This window comes from Carcharodon carcharias, chromosome 29 (genome assembly GCF_017639515.1).
Source record: "Carcharodon carcharias isolate sCarCar2 chromosome 29, sCarCar2.pri, whole genome shotgun sequence".
NCBI classification, from domain to species: Eukaryota; Metazoa; Chordata; class Chondrichthyes; order Lamniformes; family Lamnidae; genus Carcharodon; species Carcharodon carcharias.
In genome coordinates, this window is record NC_054495.1 from 10,066,962 (window position 1) to 10,088,952 (window position 21,991).

Consider the following 21,991-nt stretch of genomic DNA (forward strand, 5'->3'; position numbering starts at 1 on the left):
ATTTAAAATATTACTTAATGATTGCTAATGAAATAGAGAACATGACAATTGAAAGGCATGCAATTCTGAATCATACTCTGCGGGATCCAAAATCTGATCTCAGAACTTTAGAATGTTCTTGAGCAGGGTAGGGATGATAAACTGAAAACGAATTGATGTTGTTGCTGGAGGCTGCAGATTCCCGTACTGAGAGTTCAAGTTCACATCGTTCTTTTAGTTGTTACGTAGCTGCTAACTCTCAGGGTAAAGTCGGTTGGAGCCCGAACGAACTTAACAACTTAACACTTCCTCTTCTCAACTAACACACTCACAGACAAACACACAGGCAGACTACCTAAACACAGAATGATTGAATCAAAAGGACTGTGTTCCCTTTTGCTTTGAGAAATCCAGTCTGACCCTGCCTTTCTCGCCCTTCTAATCTCCCCCTTTCCATTTAATACCCCATTCAGTGTGTTGCCACTATCCACACACCCCATTAACCCTCATAGCCTACTCACCTTAAGCCCAATATCCTGGTTATTCCGAGACAATTTTACATCCCACCCAATGTTGAGCTACCCCCTTGCCCATTCTCCATAACTTGGAATAGACCAGGCAGTATTATCAAACTGCCCACTTCACTCCCCATGCGATTAAATCTTCTGCCCAGTCTAATCACTCCCAGGCCATTTAGTACATGGCACCTTCTGCTCCCACACGCCTGCTAACTCACCATATGCTTTCTCGCTCCAATTCGTCTCATCGCACTTAAACTCATCACGCCAGATTATTCAATATTACAGTCAGTCATTTTTGTTATCCTTTCATGGGATGTGGGCTTCGCTGGCTGGGCCAGCATTTATTGCCCATCCCTAGTTGCCCTTGAGAAGGTGGTGGTGAGCTGCCCTCTTGAACTGCTGCAATCCCTGTGGTGTCAGTACACCCACAGCGCTGTTAGGGAGGGAGTTTCAGGATTTTGACCCAGTGACAGCGAAGGAACGGCCGATATATTTCCACGTCAGGACAGGGAGTTTCTTGGAGGAGAACTTCCAGGTGATGGCGTTCCCATGTGTCTGCTGCTGCCCTTGTCCTTGTAGATGGTAGCCCTTGTCCTTCTAGATGGTAGTGGTCGTGGGTTTGGAAGGTGCTGCCTCAGCACCTAAATCCAATCCCACTCTCCTGTTCACTACCCCACCATTAAACACGCTCCCTTCTCATCTCACCCTCCTGCACTCGCCTTTCACGTTTTAGCATCCACCCAGTCTAATCCCACTCTCATGCTTAATCGTCCTCACTTTCACTATCCCACTCAATATGATCCCACCCTTCTGCTGACTACCCATGTAGTTCAATGCCGTACATAGTTTAATCCCATTCCTGTTGCCAATACATTTTACTGCTCCACACTTCAATCCATCACTGTCCCTCACGTCCCGTTCCATTTAATACCCCACCAGCCTTCATTCCAAGTCCTGTTCAAACGCTGCACTCTTTAATATCACTGTAATATGATAAGGAGAGGGAGAAATAGAGCAATAGACACGAAGGATTAAACAGGGAAGACCTTGCTGATGAAATATCGGGCAGCCATGAATCAAAAAGTATGGAACCGCAGTTACTTAAAATACAAAATAATAACGAATCCTAAAATGGAGAATTCATAAAAGCACATGATCATACAAACTGCGGAACCCAAATAAGATCTTCCGGCATTCGAGTGTTCACTGGTCTACCCGTGACATTCCATTTCGTCTAGTCCTTCCTCAATCTCACCTCCCCTTAATATTCCATTCAGTCGCAACCCACTCCCCTGATGACCCCGCATGCAATTATGTCCAGCCCCTCTCTCCTGATCAGCCCCACATCCTTTAATAGTCCACCTGGATGTAACGAATGGAAAGGAATATCCGCCGTTTTATTATTATTTTTTTTAATACATTTTTCTTTTGTTTTTGTTAGTTTTGAGCTACCAAATTCAATATTACTTTACATTTGTATATTCCATCCCCATGGATATTATTGCAGCAGGAATGTCAAGGAATTTAAATGACTGTGACTCAGGTCGTTCACTTTAACCCATAATTTGATAGGTGTGTTCAGGGAGGTTTGAGGTTTGCGCCACCTCACATGTCACTCCAACCTGCGAGTATATACCGGAGTACCATTGGCAGTACTGCGTGAAGGGCTAAACTGTTCGCTTCGACGGTTGTTTTAAAGTCCTTATCTCTGTCAGAGGAAGAAGGCAGCTTGCTTCCAGAGAGCAGTGAATAATCTGTGCGAAGTGCATCAAGGCAGGACGATGAAGCTGTTGTGTGTTGTCGTCATCCTCTGCACCTGTATCACTGAAGGTGAGACTGTTCTTTTTCAATCAGTTCTCTGGATGTGTATGATACTGAGACTAATGGACAAAGCCATTGTTATCTTTAATGTATTGTAGGGGCCTACCATATACCTACACATCGCCCAAGGCGGGAAATGGCGCAGTATTCTTTTCAGAGTCAACTGTTCGGTCTTTAAGTCGAATCCGGCAGTTTGCAGTCCGATATTCATTCTGATAGCAGCACAAGTAGAATGATATTTCAGCCTCTGGTTTCTGAGGGGGGTGGGGGGGGGCGGTGGAATGGTGGCGGAGGGTTGGCTGGAGAGAGTAGAGAGTACAGATCAGCGATGCCACCCAGCAGAGCACCGAGAGTTTATTTCCTCTACCAGGAACTCCTCACGGAGCGAAAGCAGTGGATTCGGCACGACTGATCTATGCTGGCGCTTGGGCCTCAACTCAAATCTGCTCAAAATTCAAACCTTCTCAAAACTTCATCTTATCTGCGCTTAAGTGGAAGTTAAATAAAAATAAAAATAAAAAAAATCATATGAGGGAGAAATGAATAGAAAGATCTACTGATGGGGTTGGCTGGCGATAGAAGGTATCTGTAGATAAATAAAGCCGCCCGGGAACAGCGAGCTGAATAATCTGTTTCTTTGCCATACACTGTGTGCAATTCTATACGTGCGATTATATAACATGCACCTGCTTTTTAATTTTTTAAAAAAATTTTGAATGGGTTTCGGCCATCAGTCAAAACAATATGAATCAAACCCATCCGTTGCTAATTCAATATCATATTTCTCTGTCAATTGAGGTTAATGAATAACATATTGATCAACTATATTCAATAGCTGTGACCTGCTGACGCCGGCCTGGGTCATGAGAGTTCAAGACACCACGGTTAAAAGGATAGAAGCGGCCAGTAGGGGTAACAGCCATGAACTTTAGCTCCGCAGATTGAAAGTCGGAAAGTCACTGAAGTGTCCCCATCCTTTTTGTTTTCTCACAGCACGATCCCTGATCTGCAACCAGTGCTTTGGAGCTGTGTGCAACCCCTCACCAACAAATTGTCTGTCTTCGGTCACCAGATGCCAGACAGCTTCGATCAGACGATCGATCGGTAATGTTACTTTTCATAATCAAAAAATAGTCGAATATTGTATGGAAATTGTGATTGGAGGGAGAGCTGTTGCTGGGTTCAGGATCATGCCTCTCTCCCCCTCCCCCTCCGCTTTCTAGGCTGCTAACGCGTCGATAGGAATTGTAGACAATTGATGGAGATCAGGCGGAATCTGTGCAGTCTGTAGACAGAGTGCGTGGACTGGTATGAGGGCAGAAGCTTGCCCTGTCATCGGAGGTGTTTTCGAAGCATCGTCATTTTGATTTCTTTCCAGTGCCAGGAAGATCTAAGGCGGTGAGACCGAGGAGGTGGATTTATTTTAGAGCGGTGCATTATTGTCATTTTGAATACATTGGCCCAGAGGGTCCTTGAAAGTGATGAAATAATAAGTTTCAAAAGGGAATTAGCTAAATAATTGAAAGGGAAGATGCTGCCAGTGTGTGTGTGTGTGTGTGTGTGTGTGTGTGTGTTGGGGGCGGGGTAGGGTGGGGCAGGGTGTTAGTGCCAGTGGATCTCATTGAGTAATTCTTTCAACGAGCTGGCACAGATGCAATAGGCTGAGTGACCTATTTCGGTGCAGCATCATTTCAGCACTGTACGCTGCCCAACATAACCCGTTACTGGCAGCTATCTCGGAGAACATTGAAAGGTTTGGGGGGTTATAGACAGTGGGGCCTCCAGTCTGTTCATTGACCCAAAGATCTTGTGTTTCCTGAAGCTAACGAATGACAAGGAAGCCGTGGGGCCTCGAAGCAAAGCCTGAGGCTATGAGTTCTCCAATTCCCTGCACAGCTTATGCAGCAGCTGTGCACCTCTGCAGCTGTATTCCACAGCCTGCTAAGTGCCTGGTAGCACTATAGAGAAAACAAACTCGGTCTGCTCCAAGTGTGAACTGGACTTCGAGAGGACTAGAATATAAAAGCAGGGATGTGCTACTGAGGCTTTATAAGACTCTGGTCAGACCACATTTAGAATATTGTGAGCAATTTTGGGCCCCATAGCTCAGGAAGGATGTTCTGGCCCTGGAGAGGGTCCAGACGATGTTCACGAGAACGATCCCAGGAATGAAAGGCTTAACATATGAGGAGCGTTGGAGGACTCTGGGTCTATACTCAGTGGAGTTTAGAAGGATGAGGGGGGATCTGATTGAAACTTACAGAATACTGAAAGGCCTGGATAGAGTGGACATGGGGAAGATGTTTCCATTAGTAGGAGAGAATAGGAGCTGAGGGCACAGCCTCAGAGTAAAGGAAAAACTTCTTTTGCCAGAGAGTGGTGACTCTATGGAATTCATCACTACAGAAGGCTGTGGAGGCCAGGTCATTGAGTGTATTTAAGACCGAGATAGATAGGTTCTTGAGTAGTAAGGGGATCAAAGGTTACAGGGAGAAGGCGGGAGAATGGGGTTGAGAAACTTATCAGCCATGATTGAATGGCGGAGCAGACTCGATGGGCCAAATGGCCTAATTTCTGCTCCTATGTCTTATGGTCGTGTGGACTCGTCCAGTGGCCAATGGCAAAACATTGTGTTGACAGCTGTTTAGATCCTGTGGAAGGACAATCACATGATCAGGGTCTCTGTCCAAAGGAAGTGACTTTTTAAGACATCTAGAGTTGGCTTGGCTAAGAGTTACTTTGGCAATAATTATTCCAGTTTTCCATTCTTAGGAATGATGCTGAGGGACAGAGCGTGCTTATTGTCGATTTCAGGGCTGGAAATGTATTTTTATGCTGAAGGTAGAAATTATCATATTCACAGCTGCTCCAGACCCCAGGGCACCACCATCTTAACCGCCCAAAACAACCTGTTTCCCTGACTGTGTTCACGGTCTCACTTCCATTAGAAGCCATTAACTGCAAAAAACAAACTCCAATAAATAGCCAGCTAAGTATTAGTCATAGAACTCGGCCATACCTCGCTTCAAGCCTGGTCCAACATTCAATACGATAATGAATAATTTTCTGCCTGAATTCCGCTTTATAGCTCAGTCTCTGTGTCCCTTGATATCCAAAGTTGTCTATCTTTCCCTTTGGAGTAATCATGTGAACATTTTTCCCTGATTAAATTAATTATTTTCTAAGATTACCTTACAATCGATTCCAGTATTTTTCGACAACTGATGCCACGATTATTGCCCTGTTTCTTGAATTGCCTTCTCTTTGAATACATTTGCTGACCTCCAATCTGCTGGCGCTGTCCCAGAATCTAGGAAATGTGGGGAAATCAGAAGCAGTGAATTTATAACCTTTTTAGTCTCTTCTATCAGAGTCCGAGGATGGGCGTAACCAGGACCTGGGGATTCATCGGATTTGAGTCCCTGCAGGTTCCCCCAAAACTTATTTTCTCTACGGAGGTGAGGAGAGACTTCTTCACTTAGAGGGTGGTGAACCTATGGAATTCTCCACCACAGAAGGCTGCGGAGAGCAATTCACTGAACACATTTAAGAAGGAAACCAATAGATGTCTAGACTCTAAATACATCAAGGGGTATGGGGAGAGAGCAAGGGAGTACAGTGTTGAGATAGAGGATCAGCCATGATCATACTGAATGGCAGAGCAAGCTCGAAGGGCGGAATGACCTACTCCTGCTCCTACTTTCTATCTTTCTATAATAATATCTCCTGTCTCTGCCCCTGAAAGAACTATGTTGACTTTAGCTACTCTCCCCTTTTTTTCTTTTCTGAAAAAGCCCTTAGAATCTGTTGTTATATTCGCTGCCAATTTACTCTGATACCTTGATCTTTTTTAATATTTACCAATCTGTTGGTCACCTTTTTTGGTTTCTAAGCCACTCTAAATCATTGGGCCTATTCCTATAAATATAAAAACAAAAAAAAAACTGCAGATGCTGGAAATCCAAAACAAAAACAGAAACAGAAATACCTGGAAAAACTCAGCAGGTCTGGCAGCATCGGTGGAAAAGAGCACAGTTGATGTTTCGAGTCCTCATGACCCTTCAACAGTTCTGCTGAGTTTTTCTGGGCCTATTCCTATTCCTTGCCAAATTAGCGGCCTTGCCTGTTAATTGAACACTAACCTTAACTGCCTTGGTCAGCCACATCGGAATTTTTCTTTTGGGTTTTGCTGCTTAATAAAATGTCTTCTTGATGGACATTTTGAAATGGTTATTGCTATTCACTTTTATCGCTATAGCTTTTAGTTTAGTTGCCAATTCAAACTTAGCCAGCTCTCGCTCATGCCTGTGTGATTAGTTCTGTTTAAGATTTTTGTTTGGGATTGGACTTTACCCCTTTCAAACTTAGTGGCGGACCTTTCAAAACTTGTACAAATGTGAAAAGTTTTTGAAAGTTTGAGACAGTTTTAAGAATTTCCATAGGCATTCTAAGGTGTTTTGCTTTTTGACCATCATAAACAGCAGCCTGTCATTGAGCTGAAGATTGACCTCAAGGCCCCTGATGTCCTGGTGCAGGTGGAGGGGGTTTTGGGGGTGTGGGAGAGGAGGTTTGAATGAGCCAGACAGGAAGGCCTCCTGGTTCCTTTTGACCCTGAGCCCCAAGATGCTTTCCCGACACCATCACTTTGACAGGGAAACCAAGGAGGGACGAAACGTTTATCCAGTTTGAACTCCAACCTCTCGTTCCTTTCCAGGCTTCTTTACCATCTCGCAGATCACGCAAGGATGTGAGCAGAACAGTCAAGCATTTTCTTTCAGCAGTGGAGAGATTTTTTTCTCCAGGGACAACAAATTCTGCAGAACTGACCTTTGTAACACTCAGACGACTGCAGGTAGTGTTTCAGTGCTTTGATATCACCAGTGGGGCGCTCGATAAATGTGCTGACTGGGTGGGCGTCCCGCACACACCCGCTTTTCATCACTGCGCCCTTGGTGGCTGGTTCCAGCCTCTCCCACCCGTTTATTTCCACTACAAAGCCCCCCGCCTCCCCTCCCGAACCTCACCCCCTTGAAATCTACTTCCCGGCTCAAGTTCGTGGCCGGCCAGTCCGAATAGCCAATTGTGGAACTCTTTGGGAGATATTTGTCCATGTCTTCCGATCCCTTGGGGGGTGGGTTCTAACCAGGAGGCGGCCTCTCGGATGTGCTGGGAGACCACCCCCCCCCACCCCCCATTCCACTCCACCCCCAGCCGGGACTCCCCACACACAAGAACTGGATGGGAACTGGATGGGAAATTCAAGCTTCCGATGGGCGGTCACCATGTACTGGGAACCATCCGATGCTCTGATTTCAGTCAGATGTGTCTGAGCGCAGTACCGGAGTGGTCACTCCAGAAAAGCTAAAAGAATTAAACTCATTTGCTAACCCTTGGGTAACTACACTCCTGACCCCCCTCAACCCCATCCCCCGCCGCCAATGGACAATGCCCAGGACCCCACATTACCACCACCAGACCCCCTGACTACACCCCCGCCCCTGAATGTGCTCCAACCCACTAGCTACGCTCCCCAACTCGCCAACTAACCCCACCCAGCACCTACCCCCAGCTACCCTCACGGCCCCTCGACACAACTCTCCGGCTGACCACCCAACATTCCCCCACCCCCATCACCTCCCTCAACCCCGCATCTTACCACCCGGCTTCCCCCCCCAAACCCCACCCCCACCAAAGGCACCTCACCCCCTCCCACTGACCTGACGACCACACCACTGACCGCCAAAACCCACCCCCCCAACTCCCCCTCCACCCAATTACCCCAGACCTCCCGCTCTACCCGCTCCCGGTTACCCTCCCAACCTCCGTTCTCGTCCACACTCCCCGACTAACACTCCCGACTTAACCCCAACTACTCTTCGGACATCCCAGCTATACAACCAACCTCCAGCTGACCCCCACCTCCCCGATTACCCCCACCCCCTGCATAAACCTAACCCCCCCCGCATACCCCCACCATCCCGCATACCTCCACCTCCCCGATTACCACCACCCTCCACATACCCCCACTTCCTCAATTACCCCCACCCCCCTGCATAACAGCAACCACCTCCCCCCGCATAACCCCACCACCCCTGCATACCCCCACCACCCTGCATAACCCCACCACCCCGCATACACCCACTTCCCCGATTACACCCACCTCCCCTCAGAACCCCACCTCCCTGACTACCCCCACCCCCTCGCATATTCCTACCCCCCCGCATAACCCCACCACCCCGCATACCCCCACCTCCCCGATTACCCCCAGACCCCACATAACCCCACCCCCCACATAACCCTACCCCCCTGCATACACCCACCTCCCCGCATACCCCCACCACCCCGCATACCCCCACCTCCCCGATTACCCCCAGACCCCACATAACCCCATCCCCCACATAACCCTACCCCCCTGCATACACCCACCTCCCCGCATACCCCCACCACCCCACATACCCCCACCTCCCTGACTACTCCCACCCTCTAGCCTATCCCTACCCCCCTGCAAAACCCCACCACCCCGTATACCTCTACCTCCCCGATTACCCCCAGACCCCACATAACCCCACCCCCCCTGCATACCCCCACTTCCCCGATTACCCCCACCTCCCTGCAGAGCCCAACCTCCCTGTCCAGCCCCACCCCCCGCATAACCCTACCCCCCTGCATACACCCACCTCCCCGCATACCCCCAGCCCCCAACATACCCCCACCCCCCGCAGACCCCCACATCCCTGCAGACCCCCGCCTCCCCAACTACCCCCACCCCGCACCGCATAGCCCCACCTCCCCACAGACCCCCACCCCCCCCGCAGATCCCCACCTCCCCGACTACCCCCACCCCGACACATACCCCCACCCACCCTCAGATACCACCTCCCCGACTACCGCCACCCCACCGCATACCCCCAAACCCCCGCATGCCCCCACCCCCCACATACCACCACCTACCGGACTACCCCCACTTCAACGCATAGCCCATCTCCCCGCATCCTCACATCCGCAGCATAGACCTCCCCCACAAATACCCCCACCTCCCGGACAACCCCCACCTCCCCGCATACCCACAACTGCCCACAAGCCCCCACGACCTCGCATAACCCCACCTCCTCACATACTGCCACCTCCCCGCAGATCCCCACTTCCCCAACTACCCGGACCCCCCCCCCCGCATAACACCACCCCCTGCATACACCCAACCCCCCTCAGACTCCCACCTCCCTGACTACCCTCACACCCCGCATACCCCCACCCCCTGTATACACCCTCGTCCCAGCAAAGCCCACCCCCCACCGGCTTACCCCCACCCCACACAGACCCCCAACTCCCCGACTACCCACACCCCCCCGCATAGCCCCACACCCCCTGCATAACCCCACCTCTCGCAGACCCCACCCCGCCGCATACACCTCCCCCCCGCATACCCCTACCCCTGCAGACCCCCTCCTCCCCGACTACACCAACCCCCCCGCATACCCCCAATCCCCCGCATACCCCCACCCCCACAGCGTACTCCCACCTCCACAATTAGCCCCCCTCCCCGATTAACCCCACCTCCCAGATTACCCCCACCTCCATGATTGCCTCCACTCCCCGATTACCCCCACCACCCCAGCTACAACACAGCCCCTGCATACCCCCACCCTCACTGCATACTCCCACCTCCCCAATTGCCCCCACCGTCCAATAACCCCCAACTCTCCGCATATACCCTCCCCCCACATACCCCCACCTTCCCGACTACCCCCACCTCCCCGACTAACCACACCCCCCGCATACACTCACCCCCCCGCATACCCTGAGCCCCCCACAGACACCCACCTCCCTGACTACCCCCACCCTCCCGCATAACCCCACCTCCCCACATACCCCCACCCCCCGCATACCGCCACTCCCTGCGCAGACCCCCACCTGCCCGACTACACCCACAACCCCTGCATAGCCCACCCCCCTGCATTACACCACCCATCGCAGACGCCCACCCACCCGCATACCCCCACCTCCCTGACTACCCCCACCCCCCCGCATACCGCACCCCCCCGATTACCCCCAGCCCCCCGTATACCCCCAACTCCCTGCAGATCCCCACCTCCCCACATACTCCCACCTCCCCGAATATCCCCACTCCCCGATTACCCCCACCTTACCGATTAGCCCTGCCTCCCCGATTACCTCCACCCCCCACATACCCCCACCACCCTGACTACCCCCACCACCCCGATTGCCCCCACCCCCTCACATACCACCACCTCGCCGACTACCCCCACCTCCCTGCATACCCCCAGCCCTCTGCATACCCCCACCTCCCCGACTACCCCCACCTCCCCACATACCCGCCGCATACCCCCAACGCCTCCTCACATACTCCCACTCCCCACATACCCCCACCTCCCCACATCCTCACATACTTCGCATACCACCACCCTCCCCCACATACCCCCACCTCCCCGCATACCCCCTCCTCCCCACATACCCCCACCTCCCCGCATGCCCCCTCCTCCCCACATACCCCACCTCCCCGCATACCCCCTCCTCCCCACATACCCCCACCTCCCCACGTACCCCCACCTCCCCACATACCCCCACCTCCCCACATACCCCCACCTCCCCGCATACCCCCTCCTCCCCACGTACCCCCACCTCCCCACATACCCCCACCTCCCCGCATACCCCCTCCTCCACACATACCCCCTCCTCCCCATGTAACCCCACCTCCCCACATACCCCCACCTCCCCGCATACCCCCTCCTCCCCACATACCCCCACCTCCCCACATACCCCCACCTCCCCACATACCCCCACCTCCCCACATACCCCCACCTCCCCGCATACCCCCACCTCCCCACATACCCCCACCTCCCCACATACCCCCACCTCCCCACGTACCCCCACCTCCATGACTACCCTCACCCACTGCATACTCTCAACTCCCCACATTCCCACACTTCCCCACATACTCCCACCCACCCCAACAACCCCCACCTCCCTGATGACCACCACCCCCCCCACAAGCCACCCCCTTGCATAACCCCACCTCCTCACATACCCCCACCACCCAGCATACCCCCACCTCCTCACATACCACAACCTCCCTGATTACCACCACCTCCCCGACTACCCACACAGCCCCACATACCCCCACCCACCCGATTACCCCCAACTCCCCATTGCCCACACCTCCCCGATTACCCCCACCTCCCCCATTGCCCACATTTCCCCAATTATCCCCACCTCCCTGAATACTCTCACCTTCCCCATTACCCCCACCCCCCTCACACCCCCAGCTCCCCACGTCCTCCCACCTGCCACATACCCCCACCCCCCCTGCAAACCCCCACCCCCCTGCGTACTCCCACCTTCCTGATTACCCCCACCTCCCCAACTATCCCCACCTCCCCGATTACCCCCACCCCCTCACATACCACCACCTCGCCGACTACTCCCACCTCCCTGCATACCCCCAGCGCTCTGCATACCCCCACCCCCCACATACCCCCATCTCCCCGACTACCCCCACCTCCCCACATACCCCACCTCCCTGCATTCTCACATCCGCTGCTTACTCCCAGCCCCTCCCCGCATACCCCCACTCCCCGCATCCTCGTATCCGCCGCATACCACCAACCCCCCCACATAACCCCACCTCCCCACATACCTCATCCTCCCTGACTAACCGCACCTCCCCACATACACCCACCTCCCCAACTACCCTGACCCACTGCATACCCCCAACTCCCCGCAATCCCACACTTCCCCGCATACTCCCACCCACCCCAACAACCCCCACCTCCCTGACGACTCCCACCCCACCCACATGCCCCCCTCACATAACCCCACCTCCTCACATACCCCCACCTCCCAGCATACCCCCACCTCCTCACATACCACAACCTCCCTGATTACCTCGACTTCCCCAACAAACCACACCTCCCCGCATACTCGTACCTGCCCGATTACCACCACCTCCCCGACTACCCACACTGCCCCACATACCCTCACCTCCCCGATTACCCCTGCCTCCTTGATTGCCCCCACCCACCCACATACCCCCACCTCCCTGACTACCCCAACCTCCCCAATTACCCCCACCCCCTCACATATCACCACCTCCCTGACTACCCCCACCTCCCCGCATACCCCCAGCTCCCCTCATACCCCCACCCCCCCGCATTCCCCCACCTTTCCGATTACCCCCACCTCTCTGCATACCCCCACCTCCCCACATAAACCTACCTTCCTGATTACCCCCACCTCTCCACATACCTCCACTGCCCCACATAGCCCCACCTCCCTGCATACTCCCACCTCCCCATTACTCACACCTCCCAGCATACACCCACCTCCCGACTACCCCCACCTGCCCGATTACACCCACCTCCCCACATACCCCCACATCCCAATTACTCACCTCCCCACATACACCCACCTTCCAACTACTCCCACCACCCCGAATACCCCCACATCCCAGAATACCCCCACCTCACCGCATACCCCCACCCCACGCATATCCCCACCTCCCCACATGCCCCCACCTCCCCATTCCTCCCACTTCCCCACATACCCCCACCTCCCCCACCACCTCCCCAACTTATCCCACCCACGAGCTAGTGCCGCAGGAAAGGGAAGCAGAGAGGTCTCTCCGATGCTGCTGCGCTGGACAGAAAGGCCTCGGGAGCCCTGCCACTGTCCAATACCCCAAGGAGGCCCAAGTCCAGAGATAGAGTGAGGAAATTGAAGCCAAGTTTCAGCCAATAGGAACTTTCTTCTGCTTCTCATTTCAGACCCGACCAATATGACCCTGAATGGGTTGGAGTGTTTCGGATGTGTGGGCACTGATGCTCAATCCTGCATTAGCCGTCAACAGAGCGTGAAGTGTGTGGGCCAACAGAATCGGTGCATCAATGCAACAGGCACACAGAACATCTGTATGTTCAACTTTTCTATTCTATCGCCTGATGCTCGATTTTCGCCTTCTTCTGAACTGTGGTCTGCCACCCGCCCCACCACCCACCCCACCCCACCCCCTACCACCCCTCTTCATTTTTTGTGGAGCTAAAGCAACAAAAATATCAACATGAATCAGGCAATTTCTCTGCTCCACTGTCAAATTGAACAGAGTTCTGTTCAGGTGCAGAGGACCACAGAATGAAACGGCACTGGAAGTGTCCATTCGATCTATCTTACTTATACCGTGTCTGTTGCGGACTCCCCTTTCCCTGAAAGCCTCCCCTGTGTGAGAAGGGTAGGTCCTTGCAATGGCCCTCAACTTCCTGATAGGCTAACACTTAAGAACACAAGAAACAGAAAGCAGGAGCAGGGGTAGACCATGTGGCCCATCGAGACTGTTCCACCATTAATGGCTGATCTTGGGGTACAACTCCATTTTCATGCCCGCTCCCCATATCCATTAATTCCCTGAGACACTAAAAATCTGTCTATCCCAGCCTTAACCGTATTCAATGATGGAGCATCCACAACCCTCTGGCTTAGAGAATTCCAAAGATCCACTGTTTGAGTGATGTAACTTTTCCTTATCTCAGTCCCTTATCCTGAAACTGTGCCCCCTTGTTTCATATTCCAATCAGCGGAATCAGTCTCTCATTGGATACCCTATCAAGCCCTTTCAAGGTTTTGGAGGTTTCACTGAGATCACCTCTAAGTTTACTAAACTCCAGAGAATATAAGCCTAATTCACTCATCCTCTCATCATAGCACAACCCCTTCATCCCAAGGACAAATCTACCGAACCTTTGCTGTACAGGCTCCAATGCAAGGATATCCTTTACTAAATATGGGGATCAAAACTGCACACTGTATTCCAGATGATGTAGCACCAAAATCCTGGATATATTTATCCAGCTTTACTCCTGTACTCCAATTCTCTTGCAATAAAGGCCAGCATGCTATTTACCTTCCAAATTGCTGGCTGCACCTGCATGTTAAATTGTTGCATTCCTTGCACACAAATACCTAAGTCTCTTTCAACAGCAACTTTTGCAAGTTCCACAACTGTTAAAAAAAATTCTGCTTTTCTATTCTTACGGCCAAAAGGAATAACTTCACGCTTCCTTGCATTACATTTCATCCACCATCTTGTTTCCCACTCGCTTAACCTGCCTATATCTCTTTGCAGCTTCTCTGTGCCCTGCCTGAGCCTACATTTCCAATTAGCTTGGCATCATCAGCAAAACTTAGATGCATTACTCTCTGTCACTTCAAGTATTTCGTTAATATAGATGAAGCTGCGGGTCCAACACTGATCCTTGCAGCACTCCACCATTCAATGCCTGCCACTTGAAAAAGTCCAGATGAAGCCCACTCTCGACATTCTATCCATTAACTAATCCTTTATCCAATGCTAATATATTAACTCCCAGATGCATGAGCTCTTATCTTGCCATATTAACCTTTACAGCAGTACCTTATAAAATGCCTTCTGGAAATCCATGTATTTAAATCTACTGGTTCTCCTTTGTCTACACTTCTCGTTACATTCTCAAAAATGATAATACATTTGTCAGACAGGTTTAACCTTTATTAAAACCACGTTGACTTGTTCTAACCATACTATGCTTTTCTAAGTGTATAGCTAAGACTTCCTTCGATTCCACCATTACCCCAATCACCAATGTTAGGCCAATTGGCATGTAGTTCATTGTTTTTCCTTTCCCTACTTTCTTGAAAAGCAGTTTAACATTTGCCAGCTTCTAACATAATGGGACCTTTCCCGGATCTAAGGAGTTCTGGAAAATCATAGACAACACATCCACTGTCTCTGCCGTAATCTCATTTTAGAACCCTAGGATATAGGCTATCAGATCCCGGGGATTGGTCAGTTGTTAATACCTTAAGTATCTCCAATACTTTTTTTCTCTGCTGATATTAGATTCTTTAATGTTCTTGCTCTTTTTAGCACCTAAGAACTTGCTAAGAACTTAAAGTTGTGTCTTCTCTGTGAAGACAGACAGCAAATATTTGTTCAATGCCTCTGCCATTTCTTCACTCCCCGTGATAGTTTTTCCTGTCTCTGCTTCTAAGAGAACAATGTTTCCTTTGGTCGCTCTCTTCCTTTTTTTGTGTACTCATGAACACTCTTCCAATCTGCATTGATACTTCTGGCTTTTTTTACTCTCGCATTATATATTTTCTCCCATTTTGTCAACTTTTTGCTGGCACTTTGCTGGTTTCTTAGACACACCTAATCTTCAGGTTTGCTAAATTTTTCATTTTACCCCTGACATTGTAGTTAACGTAATGCTATGTTTAACTTCCTGAGTGAGGCATGGATCGGTATTTCCTGCTGGGCTTTTGCTTTCCAATGTAATGTATTTTGTTGAACATTATGTTTCTTTATTTTGCCCCACTGTTCATTTACCTTCATGCCTTTTAGTCTATTTATCCAAATAACCTTAGCCAGTTTCCCCTCATACCTATGAAATTGACTTTGGTTCAGTTTAAGGTTCTTCTTTGTGATTGGAGCATGTGAACTCCAAACTTGACATGGGTTTCAAAGGTATCATGATCATTATTTTCCAATGGAACCTTTACTACGAGGTTCCTAATTAACAATGTTTCATGGCACAATACTAGATCCAAGTTAGCTTTAACTCTAATCGGTTCCATAATGTATTGCTCCATGAAACTTTCACAAAAAGCATTCTACAAACTCATCTTTTAGACCACTCTTGCCAATTGTAATGCCCCAGTCTTTGTGAATATTGAAGTCCCACAGTATTATTAGATCTCATATGTTACAAGCTGCAATAATTTCTTGCTGAATGATCGGTCTAACGGTATAAAATATTTAGACAACCTATAAATGACTCCCAGCAATGATTCTGACTCTGATGATTCATAATGTCCACCCATATTGATTCTATTTCATTATCTTCTGGGCCCAGATCCTTTCTCACCCATGACCTGGCATCATCCTTTACTATCACGGCTACCCCTCCTTTTTGCCATTCTTTCTGTTTTTTTTCCAAAATTTTGGGTATCTCAGAATATTCATTTCCAAACTTTGACACGTTGTAACCATGTCTGGTAATGGCAATCATATTTAAATTATTTACTTCTATTTGTTCATCTATCTTACTGCAGATGCTTCCTGCATTCAGATATATATATAAAAAAAATGTCTTATTATTTTACTTCCAATCCCTGCAGTAATCCTATTCTCTGCCCCTTCCTGCCTCGTTCTGCCTGTCTTTACCCATATCACTATACTGGTCTAATCCACTCTTTGGATTCATAAATCTCCTCTCAGCCGAACACTACCCTGCCCCACACACCCACCGCCACCCCCAACCGTGCCGCCCCCACCTTGTTTCCACACTACACATTCTCCAATGTTCTAGACCCAGTTCCAGTTGGTGCATGGCTCAGGTAACAATCCAGACATGATTAACTTTCTTGCACTGCATTTTAGCTTGAACCCTAACTCCTGAAATCCTGTCAGCCGAGCACCATTCTTGGTTCTACCTAATTCGTTGGTTCCCACGTGGCCCAGGACTACTGGATCCTCCCCCTGCCACTCTCCCAGGGAACAGAACAATCGGAGCTCCCGGTTAACAGCTGCAGAGAATTGTATCTATCCTCCTGAATGTACTGTCGCTTCTCACGACCACATTCCTTTTCATTCTCCCACTTGAATGTCATATTTCGCCATTGTAACCATGGCCAGTCCATTCATCCACCCTGTAGTCCTTCTTCTCATCAACGCAGGTAGCAAATACCTCATATCTATTAGACAAAGTCAGGGGCTGAGGCTCTTCCATCACTCTATGCTGGTTCCCTTACCTGCTTGACATGCAGTCACACTCTCCTGACCCTGCCTATTGACCAACACTAAAGTTCTGCCAGACCTAAGAGGTGTGACTGTCTCCTGGCAAAAAGTGTCCAGGCAACTCTCCCTTTCCCTGCTTGCCATACAATATCCGCAATTCAGTCTCCAAAACAATGACTCTGAGCTGAGGTTGCCTAAGCTGCAGACACTCGCTGCAGATATCATTGTCCGGGATTGCAGTGCAGTCCACAAATTCCCATATGCTGTGCTGATGTTACACCACCAGCTTAGGTCCAACCTTAGTTAATTAATTAGTAAGTTAGCAAATCATTAAAACAGGTAAATCAATGGAAAGTTTCTCTCGCCGAGTTTGGAGAAAGGGGAAGAGAACTCATCAACCATTGGAGGCTGAAAAAATGCAGACCAAGGAGCACCTCTTTCCCTCTCTGCATGTGAACTAATTTCTCAACCATGCACTCTGTATATGTCTCACTCCAGTGTAGTCTCCTCTCCATCCGTCCCCTCATTCCATCTTATTTGAAAAACATGCCTGCTCATATAGAGCCCCTGATGAGTCACGAGTTAGCTTGGTGTCATCCTACAATAGTTAACGCCCACTTAACCTAGCACTTTCGACTACTTGTCAGATAACTGCCACTACTGGGCAGCTCCCTGTTTTACAAGGCCACTTAACTCACTTGAAGGTTGAAAGCTCTATGTCAGACCCTGACTTTTAACCTAAGCATAAGCTTCAGGGAGCTAAAAAAAAACTCACCACAACTTAATACATGAACCAAATTCGCACCTTGAACACTGCCTGAAAAAGGGACATTTTGTCAAAGCATTTCATCTTGCACTCATCAGGACAATTGGCAAGAATGCTAATGTAGAGGAAAACAACTCATTGATACTATATGAGAAAAGAGTGCCGATTAGTTGGCAAGTTGACTCTGATCGGTAGAGGCGCTGCCATAATGCATTCTCCACTGGCAACACCAATCAGAGTCTACTTGACATTCAGCATTCTCTTCTCATACAGCATAAATTTGTTGTTTTCCATTACATTGAGATTCTTGTGAATTGTCCTGATGAGTGCAGGGCGAAAAACTTCAACAAAAATCTGTCTTTTTCACCAAATTCGCAACTGCACATTTGCCTATGTCTCACTCCGGTGTAATCTCCTCTCCGTGCACCCCCTTATCCAGCGATGGGTACGGCATTATAGTGGTTAAGTTACTGGCAAATTTAAAGAACTTGCGGAATAAACAAGGCCAGGGTTACTTGTGGATCAGGAAGAAAGGCTGAGTGTTTTATTTTGCTCAAAAATGAATGGGAAGAATATAAAGTTGGACTAAAAAAAAGTATTCATTCAACTTTTGGATGGGTATAAAATGTCAATTAACTCACACATACCATTTAGTCTGCATCTGAATAATGAAATGATTTCTCATTACCCTCCATTCTATTGAACGTAAACTACTTCCTGTCTGTTTACAGTACGGACAGAAGAGGCTTTTTTCACCAAGGGATGTGCTACTGAGAGTATCTGTAATCACTCAATCAATCTTGAAGAATTTTTAATACGACTGAATTCAATGCCTCTGTGCTGCACCGGCAACCTGTGCAATAACGTCGAAAATGCTACAGGTAATTGTGAGATAACTGTAGTAGAGAGAGTCAGTGCTAGGTCCTGTGTATCGTAAGAAACCTTGGGAGCAGGCTGTGCCTTTGAGTTGCTGAATTACATTCTCAGCAAAGTCGGGAAGACATGCCGACTGAACATTCTGTGTTTTTTATGCGCGTAGGATAAAGTCTCTCTCAACAAAAGCATTTGGAAGTTTCACTCCTTTTAAATCTATTCTGCTTTTCTATCCTCGCTGCCAAAGTAAATAACTTCACTCTTCCCAAATTTATACATCATCTTCCATCTCGTTCACCACTTAATTAAGATGTCTATATCTCCTTGCACCATCTTTATGTCTTCCCCACAGCTTACATTCACACTTAGCTTTGCATCAAGAGCAAACCTGGATATATTACTCTTGGTCTCGTTGTCTACGTGATTAATTTTATTTAAATATCTGAGGCCCCAGTACTGATGTTTGCAGCACTACACTAGACAAATTGAAAATGTTCCATTTTCCAATACTCTCTGATTTCTGTTTGGTAACGAATGCTCCATCTGTGCCAATGTGCTATCACCAACCCTATGAGCCCTTGTCTTGTGCAATCACTTTTTATGCGGCATCTTACCGAACACCTCTGGGAAATCCAAAGGTACTACATCTATTGGCTGCCATCATCTAGCCAGCTGTTTATATCACAAAAGCGCTCTACTAAATTTGTCAACTGGTCAAATTTGGAAAGCCACGCTGGGTCGCTCACCCTACCCCACCCGTTCCCCTTTCTCTCTCGTTCCCCGAACATGTTATGAAATTCTATGTTCGCCGTTAACATTTCCTTCATAATGGAGTCTAGCCTTTTTCCGACGATTTATGTCGGTTCAACTGGCCTCCAATTCCCTGTTTTCGGTCTCCATCTTTACCTAATTGCTGTTCTTACACATGCTATCATCCAAAACAGGTCCAGAATCTAGCGAATTTTTCAAATTCACAACGTGTGCGTCCACCTCTTCAGCTACACCTTGTTAGATCCTTATAGGATGGGGCATTAGGTCATGGAGATTTGTCGGCTTTCAGTTATCGCATTTCCGCAATATTGTATCTCTGCTGCTATTTAAATTATTTAAGGGGAGACATTGATGTAGCGCCAATGGCATTAGATTTGTAATCCAGAGGCGCAGGCTAATCTTCTGAGCACATGGGTTCAAATCCCAGCAGGACAGCTGGTGGAATTTGAATTCACCAAATAAATCTGGGATTAACCTCAGATAAGGTTCACCAATGCCCAATGGAAGCAAATCTGACTTCCTTGCTTGGCCTGGCTTGCATGTGACTCCAGACCCACAGCATTTTGTTTCACTCCGAACAGCGCTTTGAGATGACCTTGCGAGCCGCTCAGTTCACGCTCCGTTAGGGATGGACAACGAATGCTGGTCTTACAAACCTTCAAAAAAAATATTCACTATCTTCAAGCGCCCACGTAGCTGCTATTTCTACATCCTCCAATGTGTCCTGTCTCCGCTCCTAAGGTCGCACCGTATTTAGGCACTTATAAAAATTCTTAAAATATGTTTTTCTTTTATATTCCTGGCTGGTTTACTTTTGTATTATATTTCTTCGAATGCTATCAGCTAAACAATTTAGTTAGAAGGCTTAAAATTCCCTGGCCAAAAAAAAAAACAACTTTTATTTTCATTTTACTTGATCAGGTATCTTGTCCCCTTTCCAGTGTATTTGCAATAGCCTTAATTCCTAGTCCTCCATCCACTGTCCTTGTGGGAAGCGCAGCATCATTTGATCTCCCAAATTCTCATACAGCATGTTTCAACGCCAAGTGCACACGGCGTGAGTTATCCAAATAACGAAACAAAAAAAAACCCAGAGGGAATTGAAACGAGAGGTCGATTTGCACCGTTTTGTTTTCACCTATATACTGTGACTTGGCTTTGAGAGTAACGTGTACCGACTTTACTTGTACCTCATTGTATGAACCAGTATCAAATTTAAATGAAAGAGCAGGCTTGTGTTCGGGATCTCAGTGACTTTCTTCATCAAAATGTTTTCTTTATTTCCCTCCCACTTCTGAAATTGGCGAATTAGTTACCAGCACCGTGGGTATGACGTCGACTCAAGGTCAAACTGTCCCTACGACTGCAATGAGCACCAATGCGTCGAGCATAGCAACCGTAGCTCCGACCACCACTCCGACCACCACCACCACCACGACACCAGGGAGCGGGGAGAGCAACGACTCGTCTAGCAACAGCGGGGGGACATCAGATTGAAAGGGTTCGCTGACGCCGGGTCCAGTCTGTCCCAGCTCCAGGCACTTACTGGGGTTGGGCGGGCGGGAATCTTCGGTGTGACCCGTTTGCTGAGGTGTACCCGGTTCTGGCTCTTTCGCCTGAAGCCTGTCACCGGCCGAATGCAAGAATTGTGTTCTTTCTTTGTCTGTATATGAATTAAGGGGTGAGATTCTCGTGTATTTATCTAGACCGTCCAATCTGCAGGAACGTTAACCATAACTTTAAAAAACAGGCTCGATCCAGTTTAGAGCTGGGAGGTAAGTGGAGCGGCAGGAGCTGGATGACATCTATCTCTCTGCTCTTGGACCGGCTGTTCAGGTGAATAAACCCATGATTGTGCACTGAAATGTGCATAGGCAATTCTACTTGGTCACTTCAGGGGAACCCCAGCAGGCGGCTTGGCAACATGGTAGGGGCAGCAGAGCACAACCAACCAGGGAAGACAGTGGAGCAAGATATAAGAGAAGGGAAGCTGTAAACTGGGCAATCAAATCGAAAACTACGAGAAAAAGAGTGCTGTCTGCCATCGAAATTCCACATGGAAAGTATATAGCTGGCATGTTGCTGTGAACAGCTGCCTGGACGTGTCAAGTGTGTAATTTTTGTTTTTCTTTCCTGGCTTTATCTGAATAAAGTTTTCCCAAAATGGAATTCTATCGTCACGTGGTAATTCAGAGGGTTACATCCTCACATTCACTCGGAGGGGGGTTACCATGAGCTCTAATCTTCCTGTCTCGACACTCGATGCCCAGCGATGCTGGAGTTTGGTTGGTTTGTCCAGCCGAAGCTTGCAGCCACTGGTGTTGGAGAGGGGAGGGTGAAGACGATGGGTTTTTTGGGGGGGTGGGGGGGGGTGGCGTTTTCAAAAATCATCAGAAATCTGGACAGGCGCTGCTGGGAAGCTGTTCCCGTTGGCGGAAATTTGCAAACCCAGAGGACTACCCACTTCAGATGATC

At 49.0% G+C, this 21,991-nt stretch overlaps 1 protein-coding gene across 1 annotated transcript; it reads left to right on the plus strand.

Moving 5' to 3' along the window:
- Nucleotides 1–2,142: 2,142 nt before the first annotated feature.
- Nucleotides 2,143–21,685, plus strand: LOC121270977 (urokinase plasminogen activator surface receptor-like). The gene is made up of 6 exons (XM_041176655.1): nucleotides 2,143–2,330; nucleotides 3,315–3,425; nucleotides 7,036–7,173; nucleotides 13,103–13,246; nucleotides 18,604–18,753; nucleotides 20,829–21,685. Exons 1-6 carry the CDS (start codon nucleotides 2,282–2,284, stop codon nucleotides 21,011–21,013), a joined length of 777 nt encoding a protein of 258 aa, XP_041032589.1. The 5' UTR covers nucleotides 2,143–2,281; the 3' UTR covers nucleotides 21,014–21,685.
- Nucleotides 21,686–21,991: the final 306 nt, after the last annotated feature.

Excerpts from the sequence above, each read along its gene's own strand:
- LOC121270977 (XM_041176655.1), top strand. The coding sequence starts at position 2,282 with ATGAAGCTGTTGTGTGTTGTCGTCATCCTCTGCACCTGTATCACTGAA. Across the intron at positions 2,331-3,314 it reads CTGCACCTGTATCACTGAAG|CACGATCCCTGATCTGCAAC; the intron begins GTGAGACTGTTC and ends GTTTTCTCACAG. Across the intron at positions 13,247-18,603 it reads AACAGGCACACAGAACATCT|TACGGACAGAAGAGGCTTTT; the intron begins GTATGTTCAACT and ends GTCTGTTTACAG.